Genomic DNA, 18,532 nt, shown 5'->3' on the forward strand with positions numbered 1-18,532 from the left:
GGTGGGGGTACCGTCCTGTAGGACTGAACTCTTAACCTGTGAATCTGATGCTAATTCCTGATACATAGTGTCAGAATTGAATTCTTGGACATCAGTCTGGCTTTTAAGAATTGATGTTGTGTGAGGAACCCCAGGGACCTCCCCCCAACTCCACACACACACACACACACACACACACGCACGCACTTGTTGGCATTGGTTCCAGGGACCTAATTTAGGGGCATATCCATATTTGAAGTTTAAAATTATTGAAAAGGGAATGGGAAACTAGCGAGGAGGACAACCCGGCAATAGACTCCAGGAGATTATATGGTGGGCGCTGGACCAGAGGAGCGGCAGTAGAGGAGAGATGTGGTAAGAATTTGGATAGATCAGGGACACCTGGGTGGCTCAGTTGGTTAAGCATTCGACGCTTGGTTTCGGCTCAGGTTATGATCTCATGGTTCTGAGTTTGAGAACCACACGGACAGTGTGGAGCCTACTTGGGATTTTCTCTCCCCCTCTGTACTCTGTCTCTCTCTAAATAAATTAATTGATTAAAAAAAGAGTCAACAGGATTTCATGCTCCATCCAGCATGTCTGTGAATAAAAGGGAGTGAAAGACCATCCAAAGTTTTTATTTTTGCCTGGACATTTGAAAGAAAGGAGATGGGGAAGTCAGTACAGGGAGCAGGTTTCACAGAGATTTTGAGTTACATCTTAGACATGTGATTCTGAGAGGTCTCAGGATGGAGATGAGACTTCTCATGATAGGTGGGCTTGAAGGTTTAGAGGTGAGGGAAGAGGGCTGGAGATAAATGTTAAATGGTGGGGACCTCGGACTGGATCAGGTCAGAGTCTGGGGATCAGATTGAAGAAGGAGGGTTTTGAGGTTCTTTCAGATGGGTCCTGCGGTGGGGTAGGGAAGGCCTGGGACCCATGTGTATTGCTGATTCTCTTTCAGAGATGAGGTGAATTCTCTGGCCTGTGTGCGGAGAGAGGGAGGTCCAGATGAGGTGAGGTGTTGGCAGGATGACTGAGGTGTGAATCGGTGTGGCTCCTCCCCTGCAGGCTAAGCAGCCACTCAAGACCACTCCCTGTGGAACAAAACCAAGGTCAGCCGAGCCCCAGACCAGGGCACTGCTGCCTCCCCTCCCCTCTGCTGTGCAGTCCAGGACTCCCCACATGCTGTCTTCCGAGATGATGGCACGAGGACTAGTAGTTTTCAGCGCTCCCCTTAACTTCAGAACGTATGAAACAGCTACTGATTTGAATACTAACAAAGCAGCCTCCTTCCAAATACATAGGCATAGGCAGGCAACTAGAAATGAGCGCAGTGAATTACTTAAATTTATCCACACACTTAATAATTGGTGTAAGAGTTACTTTATTTTTAAGCATTTGCTTATGATGTAAGTTTCACGCATCACATCCTCTTAAAAACTTACAAAGTGGGAAAAATACACTCCCAAACTTTTAAAGTCCTACCACTTCATTTGCACTGAAAACATAGACAAAACCCTGGATGCTGTGCACTGTAAGCTGATACATAGTGTGCTACTGATGTGTGATATCAATATCACCCTGTGAGGGGGGAACAGTCTTATTCCCATTGTATGGGATAAGGACACAGACCTCCCTGAGGGTCAGTCTTTCTCCAGAGTCACATGGCTAGTAAGAGGCAGCAGTGAGCCCTGAGGAGCTCGGTTTGGACCATCAGACTGACATTGCTTTGCTGGAGGGCAGAGCAGGCCTGGTGGTTCAGCTCAACTTGTAGGACCTTAACCGTGGTTACCCATTTCTCATGGCTTCCCTCCTTCTGCACCTGCACCAATGGAGGGAGGCGTGTGGACCCCAGTAAAGCTGTGCTTCTGGTTTCGTATGGGGCATCTTTGTGTTATGGTGGCAGTGCCATTGGGGATCAGGTAGGGGAAGGAGGGGCTAAATCTGTGTCTCCGGTGGGTGCCAGGCTGGTGGGGGTGGGGATCACAAACACGGGAGGAACTGGAGGGCTGTTGGGGGGGGGGTGTGCATGTGAGGTGGAGGGTCGTAAAGCCTTCTGAGGAGGCAGTGGACATAAGACGGTTGTTGAGGTGCCCACAGTGAAGGTCAGACACCAGGGCGGGCGGGACTGTTACCCCTCTGTGGCCTCGGCAAGGTTTTCTGGTGACCCTCACCTGGATTGTTTATTTGGGCTGGTAGATTAGTTGGGTGGGGGAAATGGGATCGGCCAGATTCATTGCAAGTCTGGGGCTTTGAACGAGAGGTGGTGAGACGTCAGGATCGCTTCTGAGATTGTGAGACCCTCACACAGGTCTCTGTGGCTAAGCTAAAGCAAGAAACAGTTGAGCGAGGATACTTTGGTGTTATGATAGAAGACTCCGGCAGATTAGGAGGCCGGCTGCATTTGCACTGGCTGGGTTCCGTGTGCGGACTGGGCATGTTGGAGGGTCAAAGAAATGCCTACCGTGTGGTCCTGGGGGCTATGGTGGCATTGTCGTCCCTGTCTGAGGTCAGGTACCCCAGGCCTTCCTGTCCTCTTGCTCACGTACTTGGGGCCTGCCTATGCCAGCAACTTCAGGCACTGATCGTGTCATCACCACTTGTAGGGACCATTGGGTTTAAGACTTTCCTCTGAAGGTCTCATAAATTTAGAAGGTGGGATGTTGATGTCGTGTGGGTCACTCTGGGTGGATGTCCGGTACTCTCTTTCTCTGTCTTTTCCCCTGGACACGCCTCTTTCAGGCCCCGGTGGTTGCTCTAAGGTGTAGAGCAATAGTAGAGCCCCAGGCACCTGACAGAGGAACGTTACTTCCGCAACATCAAGAGATGCTCAAAAAAATGCGGCCCTCACAGGGAGCATCTGTTCTGTGTCCATCACTGTATGATGCCTGGGGCAGTGGCCACCTTATTTATACCTTTTCTTTCCCACTAACATTTCAGTTCTGACTTTCGGCTCTCATCCTTTCCCTTCCACTGCTTCCTTGGAGGACTAACGTTTCAGATGGTGTGAAGTCTGCACATATCCTTAAATGGTCCTTGAACACGAGCTACTGTAATGCAATCTTTATTTCTTTTAATTTATATCCAAGTTAGTTAGCATATAGTGCAACAGTGATTTCAGGAGTAGATCCCTTAATGCCCCTGACCCATTTAGCCCATCCCCCCTCCAGCAACCCTCTGTTCTCCATATTTAAGAGTCTCTTCTCTTTTGTCCCCCTCCCTCTTTTTATATTATTTTTGCTTATGTTCATCTGTTTTGTCTCTTATGCTATTGGTCTTTCTTTAATTTCACTTAGCATAATACACTCCAGTTCTTCCCATGTAGGCAAGATTTCATTCCTTTTGATTGCCTTTTGATTTTCATTCCTTTTGATTCCTTTTGATTGATTTTCATTCCTTTTGATTGTAGATTACATCTACATTATCCATTGATCCATTGATGAACAGGGCTCTTTCCATACTTTGGCTATTGTTGATAGTGTTGCTGTCAACATTGGGGTTCATGTGTCCCTTCAAAACAGCACACCTATATCCTGTGGATAAATGCCTAGTAGTGCAATTGCTGGGCCGTAGGGTAGTTCTATTTTTAGTTTTTTGAGGAACCTCCATACTGTTTTCCAGAGTGGCGGCACCAGTTTGCATTCCCACCAGCAGTGCAAAAGGGACCTTCTCTCTCTGCATCCTCGCCAACATCTGTCGTTGCCTGAGTTGTTAATGTTAGCCCTTCTGACAGGTGTGAGGTGGTATCTCATGGTGGTTTTGATTTGTATTTCCCTGATGATGAGGGATGTGGAGCATTTTTTTCATGTGTCGGTTGGCCATCTGGATGTCTTCCTTGGAGAAGTGTCTAGTCATGTCTTTTGCCCATTTCTTCCCTGGATTATTTGTTTTTTGGGTGTTGAGTTTGATAAGTTCTTTATAAATTTTGGAGACTAACCCTTTATCTGATAGGTGTTTTGCAAATATCTTCTCCCCTTCCGTAGGCTGTGTTTTAGTTTTGCTGATTGTTTCCTTCACTGTGCAAAAGCTTTTTATTTTGATGAGGTCCCAAGAGCTCATTTTTGCTTTGGTTTCCCTCGCCTCTGGAGACACATTGAGTAAGAAATTGCCATGGCCGAGGTCAAAGAGGTTGTTGCCTGTTTTCTCCTCGAGGATTTTGATGGCTTCCTGTCTGCATTTAGGTCTTTCATCTATTTGGAGTTTATTTTTGTGTATGGTATAGGAGAGCGGTCCAGGTTCATTTTTCTTCATATCGCTATCCCGTTTTCCCAGCACCATTAGCTGATGAGACTGTCTTCTTTATTCCATTGGATATTCTTTCCTGCTTTGTCAATCTTGATGATTACAGCTTTGTAATTCATCTTGAAGTCTGGAATTGTGATGCCTTCAGCTTTGGTTTTCTTTTTCAACATTTCTTTGGCTATTCGGGGTCTTTTCTGGTTCCATACAAATTTTAGGATTGTTTGTTCTAGCTCTGTGAAGAATGCTGGTGTTATTTTGATAGGGATTGCATTGAATATATAGATTGCTTTGGGTAGTATTGGCATTTAAAAAATATTTGTTCTTCCAGTCCATGAGTATGGAATCTTTTTCCATTTCTTTGTGTCTTCTTCAATTTCTTTCATAAGCTTTCTATAATTTCCAGTGTGCAAGCACACATTTCTGGGTCTGGACTCGTCTTCTACCCAGTGCTCACCAGTCACCAGCAGCCATGGCCTTGTTGAAAGTCATTTGCAGAGGACACTTGGGGAGCCCACCTCTCCTCCCTGCCCTCACCCCTTTCTCATTTCCTTGCCCAGAGTCCCATCGTGGGCGCTGGCCAGGCTGAGCTCTGCACAGAAGGCCTTCCTCTCACCGGCTCGAGTCCCCCAGACTTGTCAGCAGTCCCCTGGCCTTATCCGTGGGTGTGTCTGACAGGCATTCCGGACAAGGCTGCCTATGCTTGGCCAGCATTTCTCTGCCTACAGGTTGCTGGCATGGAGCCCAGGACGAGGAGGCCCCTTCAGAGCAAGGTGTCTATAGGAGCGTCACGGGTCAGGACTCCAAAGCCAGGTCCGTCAGTCCACGAGGCCCAGCCCTGTGAGATGTGTGTCCTGCTCTGGAGAGACACTTTGCACTCGGCTGAGCAGGGTGGAACCTACCCTGAGCATGGCCTGTACACTCGTGGGGCAGACCTACACCTGCATCAGACGAAGCAGAATAGAGAGAAGCTTGGCATAAAGGACGAGCAGAGCCCTTCATTTGTTAGGGGCCACACAGTTCATCTGACCTTGGCCCGGAGGGAGGGTGGGAAGGACTTCGCAGTCTTTCTCCCGGCCCCGGCCACGCAGTGGGTAGCCACACGGGGACACTGATGCAGGGAGGCCTTTGAAAGTGGACAGAATGGGTGTCTGTGCAGTAAGCATGGGAAGCCTCAGCCACAGCACATACTGTGGAGCAGCCACAAGTCCACCCTGGATGAGACCAAGGAGACCGGTGAGTGAAGGTAGGACGCTTTGTAGGCGCAACTCCAACTTTCACACATAGATTTCTTCGACACCTTGCTTTCAATTCCTTTTGCACCTACCCCAAAAAAGTAGAATCGTTGATTCATGTGGTATTATGGTCATGTTTTGAGCAATTGTTTTCCATAATACTGGTACCATTTTATGTTCCTGTGCACCTGCCCACCGTGTGTGAAGTTTCTAGTTTCTCTTCATCCTTTGCAACATATAGATTTTTTTTTTTTTTTAAATTTTTTTTTTCAACGTTTATTTATTTTTGGGACAGAGAGAGACAGAGCATGAACGGGGGAGGGGCAGAGAGAGAGGGAGACACAGAATCGGAAACAGGCTCCAGGCTCCGAGCCATCAGCCCAGAGCCCGACGCGGGGCTCGAACTCCCGGACCGCGAGATCGTGACCTGGCTGAAGTCGGACGCTTAACCGACTGCGCCACCCAGGCGCCCCTAGATTTTTTTTAATATATATATATAATAGCTATTCTAGGGATATATTTTGTAGTTTTAGTTTTCATTTCTCTAATGATTAACGTGTGGGTGTTGAGCATATTTATTTTGGAGAAATAGCTAAGTCCTTTGCTCGTGTTTTAATTGGATAATGTATTTTCTTTGTTACTGAATTATGAGTTCTTTATACAAGTCCTTTGTATATTCTGGATATTAATCCCCTGTCAGATTTGCAAATATTTTCTCCCCTTCCCCCATGTTGCATTTTCACTCATACGTGCATTTCCCGTATGTTGATTGTTTTCTTTGGTGCACAGGAATTTTAAATTTTGATATAGTCCACTTTATCAATTTTTACCTTTCATTGTATGGTGCTATATGTCTAGGAAATCATTGTCAAGTCCAGTGTGAGAAAGCTTTCTTCCCTTCTAAGTCACATGGTTTGAGAACCATGTGTAAGTCTTTAATCCGTGTTGAGTTCATTTTTGTATAACGCTATAATGTAGCCCCAGTTTTCACATGTGGTATGTCCAGTTTTCCCTGCGCCTTTTCAAATGACTGGACTTTCCCTATTGAAGTCCTTTACAGCCGTGTCCAAATCATTTGACCATCTGTGAGAATTTATTTCTATGCTCTGAATTCTGTTTCATAGGTGTATGTGTATCACTGTCTCATACCAGAATCACAGTGTTTTGATATATACTTTTATAAAATACTGTCTTAATTCCACTTTGAAGCCTGGCATGAAGCCAGTCAGCTCCCCTTTTGGAGTATCTGATTAATTCCACACCCCCAAATACTCCCCATATCAGGCTCTCACCCATACCAGTCCTGATGGCCTGAACACCTCAGAACCAGGTACCAGACAGCTAAGGATGCCCCTGTGCCCTGGAGTCTAAGAAATTTTTCAGCCCACACGGATCCTGGGAAACCTACCTTGCTATGCATACACTGCCTCTTCCAGCTCCAGCTTGCTGTCACGCTGCCCCTCACTACAAGCCCCAGTTGGGTTCTGTCTGACCTTCTCTTGTTCCCAGCTGCAAGTTACAAAGAGCTTTGCCTTTTATCTATGTGAGTGGTATTTGTTCTCACCTGCCATCATCATCCTCAACAACACAAAAAAATTTTTTAAAGACCTTTCAGTCTTACACAACATCTACACACCCAGAAGAGTACTGTGTGTGTGGTGAATGTTGTAAAGTTTTCAGCCAGTAGCCTGTCTTCATTGTGCACCAGGAAGTTCACAATGTCAGCATCGTGAGAGGTTAGAAGTCAGCCCGAATTGCACCTCCCGGGCTAAATATGTGGGTTGGTTTCATGAACTCTTCCACTTTCAGAGCTGCTTGGGGTGGCACTGCCACTGCCTATCCGAGAAGCCATCCCTCTTCTACCAGGTGTCAGGGAGCCCAGCAGATTGCTGTGCTCTCTTCATCTGCAGTAGTCACCAGGGTTGGTGAAGCCTCATTCCTTACACCTTACCTCCTATCAGTTTGGGTGGAGACATCATCCAACTTTGGACAAGGGGACTTGAGCTGGCTTCACCTCCCAGCCCACAGAGGTTTCCCAACGTTTCCCTTCTTTGGGGGCATTGTCTCTGTCTCATGAGACTTGTAATGGATTTTTCTAGCCACTCAGTTACCCCACACAGGAACTCCCTGGTCACCCCACTGGCTTTTGTGATAATAAAAGTCTTTTTTTTTTTTTTTTTTTTAACATTTATTTACTCTTGAGAGAGAGAAAGAGCATGAGGGAGGGAGGGGCAGAGAGAGAGGGAGACACAGAATCCGAAGCAGGCTCCAGGCTCTGAGCTACACCACAAGATCATGACCTGAGCCAAAGTCAGACACTTAACCAACTGAGCCAACCAGGTGCCCCTAAAAGTATTCTTTAAACTATTTTTACTGTATTCGCTGTGGGTGAGAACAGAATTGGACTCGGATGGAATGAAAGAATGAACAGGTTTTCGGGGGCCTCTCTTTTGTGTTTCAGAGGAAATAGGAGGATAAAGAAGAACTCTCAGTCCAGATTTGGTTCAATTTGCATTGCTACATGATGCATCCTGGGAAAGTTTATAGGACTTCTGTACTCGGGGTGCAAAGAATATCTGTAGTTATCCAGTCTGCTAGTCTACTCGAGGGTGGGGTAGGGCAGTCGCCCTGGCAATCCTTGCATTCAGCAGCGGCATGAGTTGGGTCATTTGTACTCAGAGGCTGTCCCATATTCCGGGCATTGCTGAGGAATATAGCGCCTCAGTCTCCCCTGACTTACAGGCACTCACGGGGTATTTGTTATGATGTATCCCAGCATCCCTCATGGTGTGGCGGGACAGCTGCCGGAGGTCAGGATGGAGACCCGTGCGGAGGTTGGCGTCTCCATCAGGACTACGTTACCCAGAAGGCAGTGCGCCACACTGGGCCACTGAGGGCTCAAGGAGCGAGGCACTTCCGCCCAGCGGACGGCATGTAGGCGGGCCTTCCGGCGTCGGCCTCCAGCGACATCTTGTAAATTTGGTTCTGTCCAGCGCTCGGAGGCTCAGGTTGCTGGGACTGCCCAAGGTAACGGAGCGGGGACGCGCAGGGCCGGCTGCTCGGAGACTCAGCGTGGCTGTCGTGCGGGCTGAGCACTGCGGTGCCACGGTCGCCGTGGCGGTTCCCATCCAGGTAAATGCTGCGTTTCTCTGGGCCCTCACCCCCTCAGCTCTTCTTATTCGTTGAAATTTCATATTTTTGTTCTTACGAGGGTCCTGTTTACCTTGGTCTTCCGAATTCTGGAATGTCGCCTGCCCGAGGAGAGTGGCACAGAATGCGTGTGCAGCTGAATAGCCGGCTGTAAGATTAGTGCTAACCTCCTGCACACGGCCAGGAGCTTATTGCTTGTACTCATTGCTGTTAACCACTTAACCTTTGGGTTTCTTCCCGAGTAGCACGAGCGTCGCGGTGCAGCTGCGCTCGCCAAAGCCCGATCCGTTCCAGGGAGAGGGAAGCCGGCAAGGGCTGTTCTAAACATTAGCCCGCTGGGGCAAATGGAGTGGCTGCTCGTGGGCCGGGCTGGGGCTGAGGGTGGTAGCTCTGGTCGCGGCCACCGTCTTCCTGCGAATTGGAGGACAAGGTGAGCCAGGGTGTGAGCGCGCCCCCTGCCGGCCGACCGCTCCGTTCTCGCGTTCCCACTGGCCGGGGAAGAGCTGGGGTCTAGACAGCACCCCGGCACCCAGCTCCGCGGTTCTTCCGCGGCCGCCATGGCCCTCTCCAAGGTTGAGCTGTTGTCCGATGTCTCAAGCAAGCACCCTTTATTGTCCGAGAGCTTCAGCGCCTCTGTGGGAAGTCCTCAGCATCGTAGTTTAGATGAAAGATTGATGGGTTACTGCAGTCACAGCACCGTACAGCTGTTCGTTTTTCTGCGTAGTATTCTGGGATATGAGTATATAAACAAAATCTTTTTATATGTTTCTGCCCGTGGTTTTCTGCATTTATAAACACTGGTACTGTAGCCACATGCTTTGGGCTATACAAGCATACAGTTGTCTAACATTCTGCATTAAAGATAGCCCACTTTCCACAAGTAGTCGTAGGTTTAAATTTATGATTCCAGGGGCACCTGGGTGGCTCAGTTGGTTGTGCATCTGACTTCGGCGCAGGTCATGATCTCGCGGTTTGTGAGTTTGACCCCCACATCGGGCTCTGTGCTGATAGCTGGGAGCCTGCTTCAGATTCTGTGTCTCCCTCTCTCTAAAATGAATGTAAAAAAATTTTTTTTAAATTTATGATGCCAGATTGGTTTTCAAAATGTTACCAATCTACATACATATAACAGTTTACAATATTTAGCTAATTTCTATAGTGTTACTAGCAGTGGGCAACGTCAGGCTTGTGATGTCAGCCTTACTGAGTTGGGTTTTTGGGGTTTTTTTAACATTTATTTATTTTTGAGACAGAGACAGAGCACGATGGGGGAGGGGCAGAGAGAGAGGGAGACACAGAATCTGAGGCAGGTTCTGAGCTGTCAGCCACAGTCTGACCAGGCACCCCACGCCTTACTGAGTTTTGCTTTATTTTTGTTCATTACTGTTAACTTTACATTTGCATTTTTAAAAAGTGCTTACTGGAATTCTCATTTACATACACAAGATTTTTTAATTCACTAAGTATTAAAATTTTAAGTAATTTAACGATTACGGAGGGTTCACGAATTTGTGTAATTTTTGCTCAACTGTGTAACTGGTCATTTCAGTTTTTATGACAAAATGTAACAGGAGCCCCCAGGAGCCCTTTGTTTCAATGTAGTGGGATTCTTTATTGTGATACTTTGGTTTGAGAAATCTGTTCTTCTGTTAACTTGTAAGAGACATAATTTTTTGTCTTCCAAGTTAAGCCCATCCAGCTGAAATTACGTCATTTTTTAAAAAGATTATTAGGCTCCCTACCCAACTTGGGGCTGGAACTCAAAGAGTCACGCTTTACCAACTGAGCCAGCCAGGTGTCCCTGTGTGCATCGTTTAAAGTAGAGGTGTACATTTTTATGATAAGCTGCTACTATTTTAAATTTTTTTTTCAACGTTTATTTATTTTTTGGGACAGAGAGAGACAGAGCATGAACGGGGGAGGGGCAGAGAGAGAGGGAGACACAGAATCGGAAACAGGCTCCAGGCTCCGAGCCATCCGCCCAGAGCCCGACGCGGGGCTCGAACTCCCGGACCGCGAGATCGTGACCTGGCTGAAGTCGGACGCTTAGCCGACTGCGCCACCCAGGCGCCCCAAGCTGCTACTATTTCAATGCTCTGTAGCCCCGCTAAAGCATCCAGATCCACGCACACATGCAGGACCCACTTCATGATCTCTGTAGTTTTTCCAACCTAAATCCTATGACAATCGTTTTCTTACTAGAACAGCTTTATAATGTGCTAATCTCTTTTGGAACAATTACTCTTGTATGTTAAAGTGATGTTTGGGGCGCCTGGGTGGCGCAGTCGGTTAAGCGTCCGACTTCAGCCAGGTCACGATCTCGCGGTCCGTGAGTTCGAGCCCCGCGTCGGGCTCTGGGCTGACGGCTCGGAGCCTGGAGCCTGTTTCCGATTCTGTGTCTCCCTCTCTCTCTGCCCCTCGCCCGTTCATGCTCTGTCTCTCTGTGTCCCAAAAAATAAATAAACGTTGAAAAAAAAATTTAAAGTGATGTTTAATGTTTATTCTTATTTACAACAATCTTGTCACTTTAAAAAAATTTTTTTTGAGAGAGAGTGAGAGCTCAGGAGGGCAGAGAGGGACACAAAGGATCCGAAGGAGGCTGTCAGCACAGAGCCTGACAGTAGGGCTCTAGCTCACGAACTGCAAGATCATGATCTGAGCCAAAGTTGGATGCTTAACCAGCTGAGTCACCCAGGCGCCCCAGCCTTGTCACTTTTTGGAAATAGCTTCTCACGTTCTAAAATACTTGGGATTTTTATGTTTGTAGCTATGACTTGGTCTGCTCCCAGGAAAACTCAAGGATTTTAGCAAAACTGTGTAGTCCTTTTGTATTTGCAGTAACACCAAGCATGTGTTTATAACATGCGTAATATCAAGGTTTTGGCTTTGCTCTGAATCTTTTAGTATTATTGGGTTTGCAGTTTTAATGAAATCTAGGGGTGTTGTCTTTTCTCCACATTTTCTTTCTTTTTCTTAGATGCACGTTGTCCAGATTTATTCTTCCCTCATCATTGATCTCACCCTCTATGGGGCATCTGGGTGGCTCCGTCAGTTATGCGTCCGACTTGGGCTCAGATCATGATCTCGCGGTTCATGAGTTCAACCCCCGTGTCAGGCTCTGTGCTGACAACTCAGAACCTGGAGCCTGCTTCGGATTCTCTGTCTCTTTCCCTGTCTGCTCCTCCCCTACCCATGCTCTGTCTCCTTCAAAAACACACAATCATGTAAGCGGTGGTTTGATATGTTACCTTACCCAGTGGAGAGAATATATCTGCACCATTTCTTTCTGAACATTTATGGAAAAACTGGAAAAGGAAGTGTAAAGAGTCACATTCGTGACCAGCTATTAGGGCTAAACTCAACTACAAGATACAGGAAGAGAAGAGTGTATTTTGGGCACAGGAAGAAGCAGAATATGAAGGAATAAAATGGAAGGGTCGGAAACACACTGAGACATGGACATAATTTATCCCTTATTCTTCCTGCTCGCTGGCCTGAGGGCAGCTACTCCAACACAACACGACCCCATCAGCCTTTTCACTCCTTTCTTCCCTCTCCTGGAAAGTCAAGATGCACGTGCTTTGGGCACAACTGAACCCTCTCTGCCTTCTTTTATAAAGGCTGGATTTTCCCCCTTTGGCTTTCCTCTGTACCTAAAAATACTGTGTTTCACTTTTCTGTCTATACCCACGATGGGACTTAAACTAACGTGGCCCTGCTCTTCCTGCAGGTTCTGCTTTCAGCAGAAGCACTTATGGACCCTGCACTGGTGAGTGTCAGGTGTCCTGGAACTCCTGCTGCCACCCTTCCTGCCCTTGGTGTCTAGAGCCTCTAGCTAAGCCCTCAGTCCAGGTCAGAGGTTATATGCAGAGGGATCCCCACTTGTGTCAAGTCATGGGGTGAGTGTGAAAGGGTGTCTTAGGTTTAGGAATTGGTGCCGTGGCTTTGGAGGAGAGACAGAGATGAGAGTGGTTAGGGGAATGTTCTAGGTCCGCTAGGACTGTTACGTCTGGTGAGAACAGAGGACAAGGAGGCTAGAGTCAGGCCTGGGGTGTAGCCTGAGCTGGGGTTCTGTTCTGAGAGTGAGGGTGATGGCCACACAGTTCTGGAGTAGAGGAGAAAACCAGCTGGCTCAGGTCTTCAGAAGCTGCCCCTGGCTAGAGTGCACTCCACAGTGGGGGAGAGGGAGACAAGGAGATCACGAACAGAGCTCGTGTAGTCAAAGCTCTAGATCGGCCAGTACTGGTTGTAGCTGGGCCAAATAGCTGGTAGATGCGGAGGTAGGAGAAGGATTTGGCTTCGTGTAGGGCTGACCAGGGGCACCTGGGTGGCTCGAGTTGGTTAAGCATCCGCCTTTGGCTCTGTCGTGATCTCACGGGTTGTGGGTTTAAGCCTTGTGTCGCGCCCTGTGCTAACAGCTCAGAGCCTGGAGTCTGCTTTGGGTTCTGTGTCTCCCTCTCTCTCTCTGCCCCTCCCGCACTTGCATGCACTGTCCCTCTCTCTCTCTCAAAAATAAACATTAAAAAAAGTTTTAAGTAAAGTAGGGCTGATCAGATTTTCTTTTTAAAAATATATTTATTTTAAGAGAGAGAGAACACAAGCTGGCCCTACACACCCACTGGGGAGTCCAACGCGAGGCTTGAACCCACAAACTGCAACGCAAGATCGTGACCTGAGCAGATTTTCTCATGTGGAGGGGTCACAGATGACTCCGTGGTTTTTTGTAGGAGTAGCTTTTGTAAGAATATGAGGAATTCTCTTTTGGCCATGTTGATTCTCAAATGTTTCAGAGACTTCCAAGTATAGGTGACCACTGGAGAGCTGGTCCCCCACTTCTCAGGACATCCACACCAAGGCTGAACTCTGGATCTGATATGGTGGGGGCACGTTCCAGTCATAGTGGCATTGCCCTTGGGGAACAAGGGAGGAGAGCTGTGGACAGTGCATAGACGAGACAGCATAACAGTTGTTACCAGGAATGTGGAAGGAGGTATGGGGAGGGGAAAGTCCAACAGGTGGCCAGATTTTCATGGGAGTGGATATGAGATCAGAGCAATAATGGGGGTGAGTTGGTGGAGTAGACTGGTACTTGTTCACCTGTGTATGCACCCCTCCAACCAGGCTCTTGTGGTGGTTCTCTCAGAGGGTCATCAGATGAACTTACAGGACCTCCCAGGACCTAAATGACTGGCGAAGAGACACAACATAACTATAGAAGCAGAATGTTACCAAGGGTATTTAGATCTGCATGTGATCTAAACCAGCACCAAGGTCAAGTGGGGAAGGCCCTTCCCTTGGAGGTTAGGATGTATGATCACACTTGCCCAGCATTTCTTCAGCATGACACACAGACACAAGTCAATGGTGGGGACCAGCTGTGTGAGTAGGAGCTTGAGAGAGAATGCTAGGCCCCAGCTGCTTACATCTGGGAGGCAGGATGCTGGGGACTCAGATGTCTTGCAGGAAAGGGATGGGAGTCCTGCATCTCAGTGTGGGGGAGGGGGAGTGGGGGGTCAGGAGCAGGGAGTGAGTGAATCTGGAGGTTGGGGTTCGGGGCAGTTACCGGGTCCTGCCGGGAGAGGCTGCTTATGGACGCAACTGTCCCCATCATCACAGGGCTCCATGACCTTTGAGGACGTGGCCGTGTACTTTTCCCAGGAGGAGTGGAGGCTTCTTGACGAGGCTCAGCGACGCCTGTACCGGGACGTGATGCTGGAGGTCTTTGCACTTGTTGTGTCATTGGGTAAGGCCCTCCCCCCAACCCCCACATCCTGGGCTGGCCCCTCGCTTTCCTCTTCATTCTGGGCACAGAGGCTGGGGCTTGGAGATACCTCACAAGCAGCCCCAACACCAGCTGTTCAGAGGGGCCTTCGGTCAAGGTTTCTGGGACATTTTTGTTTCCTGAGGTGGTTTGGGGGCTGGTTGCCTTGGGCCTGCACTGACCACTTAGCTGTCCCAAGTTTGCCTTAAGGACTTGCATCTTCTAGGTCCCCTGTTATCCAGCTGGAGCTGGGAGAACACGGGGTACATGACCAAGTGGGTACGCCTCCAAGTGGGGGACACTTGCACGTGGAAGTTGGCGACAGGGAGAGGATGTGAAATGGCTGGGGATCCTGACAGGAACATGTCCCGGGCTCACAACACTGCTCTGATGCCAAGGTCAGAGGCTCTCCTATCTTCCCTGCCCTTCCTTGACACTCTGCCCCCTTCCCTCACCTGTCTTCTACCCTTCATTGGGATCTCCCCCAGATCACTGCTCCTTCTGCTGTGCTCACCACCCCTGGCCTATGCTTGACCCGCCACGCGGTCTGTCTGTGCCCATACCCTTAAAATAATACTTGAACGCCAGTCGCCAAGGCCCTGGTGAAAACACACTCCCCCCAGAAGTGAGTTGTGGACCCAGCCTCTCCTCCCCGCACCACACACCGTCCTCGTCCTCGTGTCTTCACCCGCTGAGTCCCCTCTGCTGTGTGAAGCACAGAACGGCCTCCTCCTGCTGCCGGAGCTGCTCAGCATTTCTTCTCTGCTTTCAGGCTGCTGGCACGGAGCAGGGGCTGAGGAGGCACCTTCAGAGCAGAGCGTCCCCCTAGGAGTGTCACAGGTCAGCATCGCGAAGGCAGATCTGTCCCCCCACGAGGTGCGCAGCCCGGACTCCGAAGGGGATTTGCATCCAGCCGAGAGCCCGGGAGCAAGCCCTGGGCAGAAAGTGTGTGGGACGGGGGGGAAGCCTCAGGAGCGCCAGAAGCAGCACCGGAGAGAAAGACGCCCGCGAAGGAACACGAAGAGCCATGCCACCCGCCCCCCACCACAGAAGCCCGTCCCTGCTGGCCCAGGCCTTCTCCCCCAGCTCGCTCACAGTCGGGGGACACCCACTGAGGACACCAGCTGTACAGAGCCCTTTCACCACAGACAGAGGCGCTACAAGTGCGGCGACTGTGGGAAAGCCTTCTGCCGGAAATACAGACTCACCCAGCATCAGAGAGTCCACACGGGAGAAAGGCCGTATGAGTGCAGCGAGTGTGGGAAAACCTTCAGCTACAAACACATACTCGTCCAGCACCGGAGAGTCCACACTGGAGAGAGGCCTTACGAGTGCGGCGCGTGTGGGAAAGCCTTCAGTAACAAACCCACACTCGTTCGGCACCAGCGAATTCACACTGGAGAGAGGCCTTATGAATGCGGTGAGTGCGGGAAATTCTTTAGCCAAAGCTCCAGCCTTAGTGAACATCAGAGGATTCACACTGGGGCACGGCCTTATAAGTGTGGTGAGTGTGGAAAATTCTTCACCTCCAACTCCAACCTGATTAAACACCGGAGAGTCCACACCGGAACAAGGCCTTATGAGTGCAGCCAATGTGGGAAATTCTTTAACCAAAGCCCCAGCCTCATTAAACACCAGAGAATTCACACTGGCGAAAAGCCTTATGAATGTAGCGAATGTGGGAAACTCTTTAGCCAAAGCTCCACCCTCATTAAGCACCAGAGAGTTCACACTGGGGCAAGGCCTTACAAGTGCAACGAATGTGGGAAACTTTTTAGCCAGAGCTTTGGCCTCACTCAACACCACAGAGTCCACACGGGAGAAAAGCCCTACGAGTGCCGTGCCTGTGGGAAATCCTTTAGCCACAGCACACAACTTACCCAGCACCGGAAAGTTCACACCGCGGAGAGCCCTCCCCAGTGCAGGAGCTGTGGAGAAGTCTTCCGCCACCGGTCGGCTCTCATCGATCACCAGAAACTCCACAGCCCCGCTCGACCTCACAAGTGCACTGAATGTGGGAAAGCCTTCAGCCGCAGGTCTAACCTCCTGCGACACCAGAAAGTTCACAGGGGAGGAGGGCCTTAGAATGAGCGGGGGCTGCACCATGTCGAGAGCCCATCCTCACCACAGTCTGAGCCCATGGGGCATAGGGGGCTAGGCTGTACTTTCTAACCTGTCCAGAACCCTCGTGTTGGTCAGTGCAGGTTTCTCCCACGTGTGTCCCAAACACTGTATGCCTCAGTGTGGATGGTTTCATGGCACAGGGTAGCTCTCACTCTAGAGTTTTGGGCACAAGGCCTCCTACGATAGAATGAAGGGCAGTCCCAATTTTGGGGGACTAATCTTGTGTCCCAGATGTACGGGTTTGTGGTTGAGTCTGGAGGTTTCCCTGAGAGGAACCGTGTGGGTTTTGTTTTTTTTTTTTTAACGTTTATTTTTGAGAGCGACAGGGCATGAGCGGGGGAGGGGCAGAGAGAGGGAGTCACAGGATCTGAGCTGTCAGCACAGAGCCCCATGTGGGCCTCAAACCCATGGACCATGGGATCATGACCTGAAGTCAGACGCTTACCCAACTGAGCCCCCTGGCGCCCCAAGGATCAGCTTCTCTTTCTCACATAGGCTGTCACAGTGCCCCAGCGCTGTTGAGAAGTAGTGCTCTAGGTCCCAATCCCTGTGCCATCACATCTGCTGGGCTGGTATCATGGATTCCAGGCACCAGGTAGGAGCCAGCTGTGCGGTACAGACACACTTAGCGAAATGGTGGGGGACTTGCAAAGTGGAGGGGCTGCGATGCCCACGCCAATGCCCTGGGGGCTACGGCCAATTTCAGGTAAGGGCCTTGTGGACGACATTCTGAGGCCCTATAGAGCTGACAGCGCTCCTGTGGCCGGGGTTCAATTGCGCTACAGTTAAGGTGTTGGGGGCGGGGGGTTGAAAACCAAACTCCTGGAAATGCAGACACGAAGGCAGCAGGCACGTGGTCTTTCTGACCCACGAAGCGTAGCTTGTAAACTGCGGTGCGGTTGCTGGCCAGCAGGACGTGGCGCTGTGTCCTGTGGGGTGGCCAGATTTCAATTTTCCAAGGTTTTCCCAATGTTCAGATTTTTCCGCAAAAGCATTTCCACTCAGCATGCGATAGACTTCAAGTGTACTTGAAAACCGAAAACTGCTGCTGGTAGACTTTACTGGATGTGCGCTCATGAAACCATCGTACTCCACCACAGGTCCTTTGTCTCGTAACCTCTGCCTGGATTCCCACGCAGACCGTCACTTTCTTTCGTACCTTCGCTAGTTTGTGTTCTCTAGAATTTTACATGTTGGAATCTTACTGCGGCTCCTTTTTACGGGTACATAATAGTACATAATTACTTCGACAATCACCAGTGAATAGTTGGAATTTTTTTTTTTTTTAAACAAGTGGAAGACACCATTCATTATTCACTCATCTAACAAAAAGGACGACGAGGGTTCGGGGGTTGTTGCCAGCCTGGCCGTCACAAGGCACAGTTGTGCCAAATGTACATCTCCATCCCCCTAGCAGTGCGAGGCCTGAGTCCCAGCGAACTGAAACAGGCCAAGCTCTCCCCAGGGGGATATGGTTGCTCTGAGTTCTGCCGGCGTCCTCACCAGTAGAAGCCTGGTCAGATTTGTTCCGTCTTTTCCACGAGTGGTTTTCAAAGGTGTGTGAGTGCAATCTCCCCCTGCTCGAATCATGCATTTCCCCTGAGAACTGTGTGCCACCCGTATATGTGTGTATTTGCCAAGTCTACTTGCTGTGGGTGCTGATGAAAAGTAAAGCATTGGGACCTCACGCTAGTGCAATAAAAATGTTCAATGAAAACGTTTAAAATGTTCTTACACGTGTTTCCTCCCTCGTCTGTGCTGCTGACCGTGTGTTGGTGTGGTTCTCTGTTGAAAGGAGCATTAGTCCAGCCATCGTAACCTTTCCCCATCGCTAGCTGCAAACGTGAAAGTTGCCAACCAGATGTGCTGCCTTTGAGAAGAGAGGCAGTAAAGGTCTGTTTTCCCAGACAGGAATAGGAAAGGACAGGTTTTAAATATTACTACTACCCTGCAGTAAAAGAGTAAATCAGTTTAAACTTCAAAATCAGTTTAGTTCTCCCCCTTCCACAGCACTGCCTGATAAACAATGCCTTTGTCTACC

General features: G+C 49.3%; 1 protein-coding gene across 2 annotated transcripts; it reads left to right on the forward strand.

The window, feature by feature from the left end:
- Positions 1–8,225: 8,225 nt before the first annotated feature.
- Positions 8,226–18,217, forward strand: LOC115502277 (zinc finger protein 154-like). Of its 2 annotated transcripts, XM_030297509.1 has the most exons (4): positions 8,226–8,588; positions 12,337–12,375; positions 14,223–14,349; positions 15,140–16,833. In XM_030297509.1, exons 1-4 carry the CDS (start codon positions 8,241–8,243, stop codon positions 16,450–16,452), a joined length of 1,827 nt encoding a protein of 608 aa, XP_030153369.1. In that variant the 5' UTR covers positions 8,226–8,240; the 3' UTR covers positions 16,453–16,833. The 2 variants fall into 2 exon arrangements, with proteins under 2 accessions (XP_030153369.1, XP_030153370.1); XM_030297510.2 differs by lacking the exon at positions 12,337–12,375 and having other exon boundaries at positions 15,140–18,217.
- Positions 18,218–18,532: the final 315 nt, after the last annotated feature.

Source organism: Lynx canadensis, chromosome E2 (genome assembly GCF_007474595.2).
Source record: "Lynx canadensis isolate LIC74 chromosome E2, mLynCan4.pri.v2, whole genome shotgun sequence".
NCBI classification, from domain to species: domain Eukaryota; kingdom Metazoa; phylum Chordata; class Mammalia; order Carnivora; family Felidae; genus Lynx; species Lynx canadensis.

Coding starts and splice junctions, on each gene's coding strand:
- LOC115502277 (XM_030297509.1), top strand. CDS start 8,241: ATGGTGTGGCGGGACAGCTGCCGGAGGTCAGGATGGAGACCCGTGCGG. Junction 8,589..12,336: donor CCGTGGCGGTTCCCATCCAG/GTAAATGCTGCG, acceptor CTCTTCCTGCAG/GTTCTGCTTTCAGCAGAAGC. Junction 14,350..15,139: donor TGCACTTGTTGTGTCATTGG/GTAAGGCCCTCC, acceptor CTCTGCTTTCAG/GCTGCTGGCACGGAGCAGGG.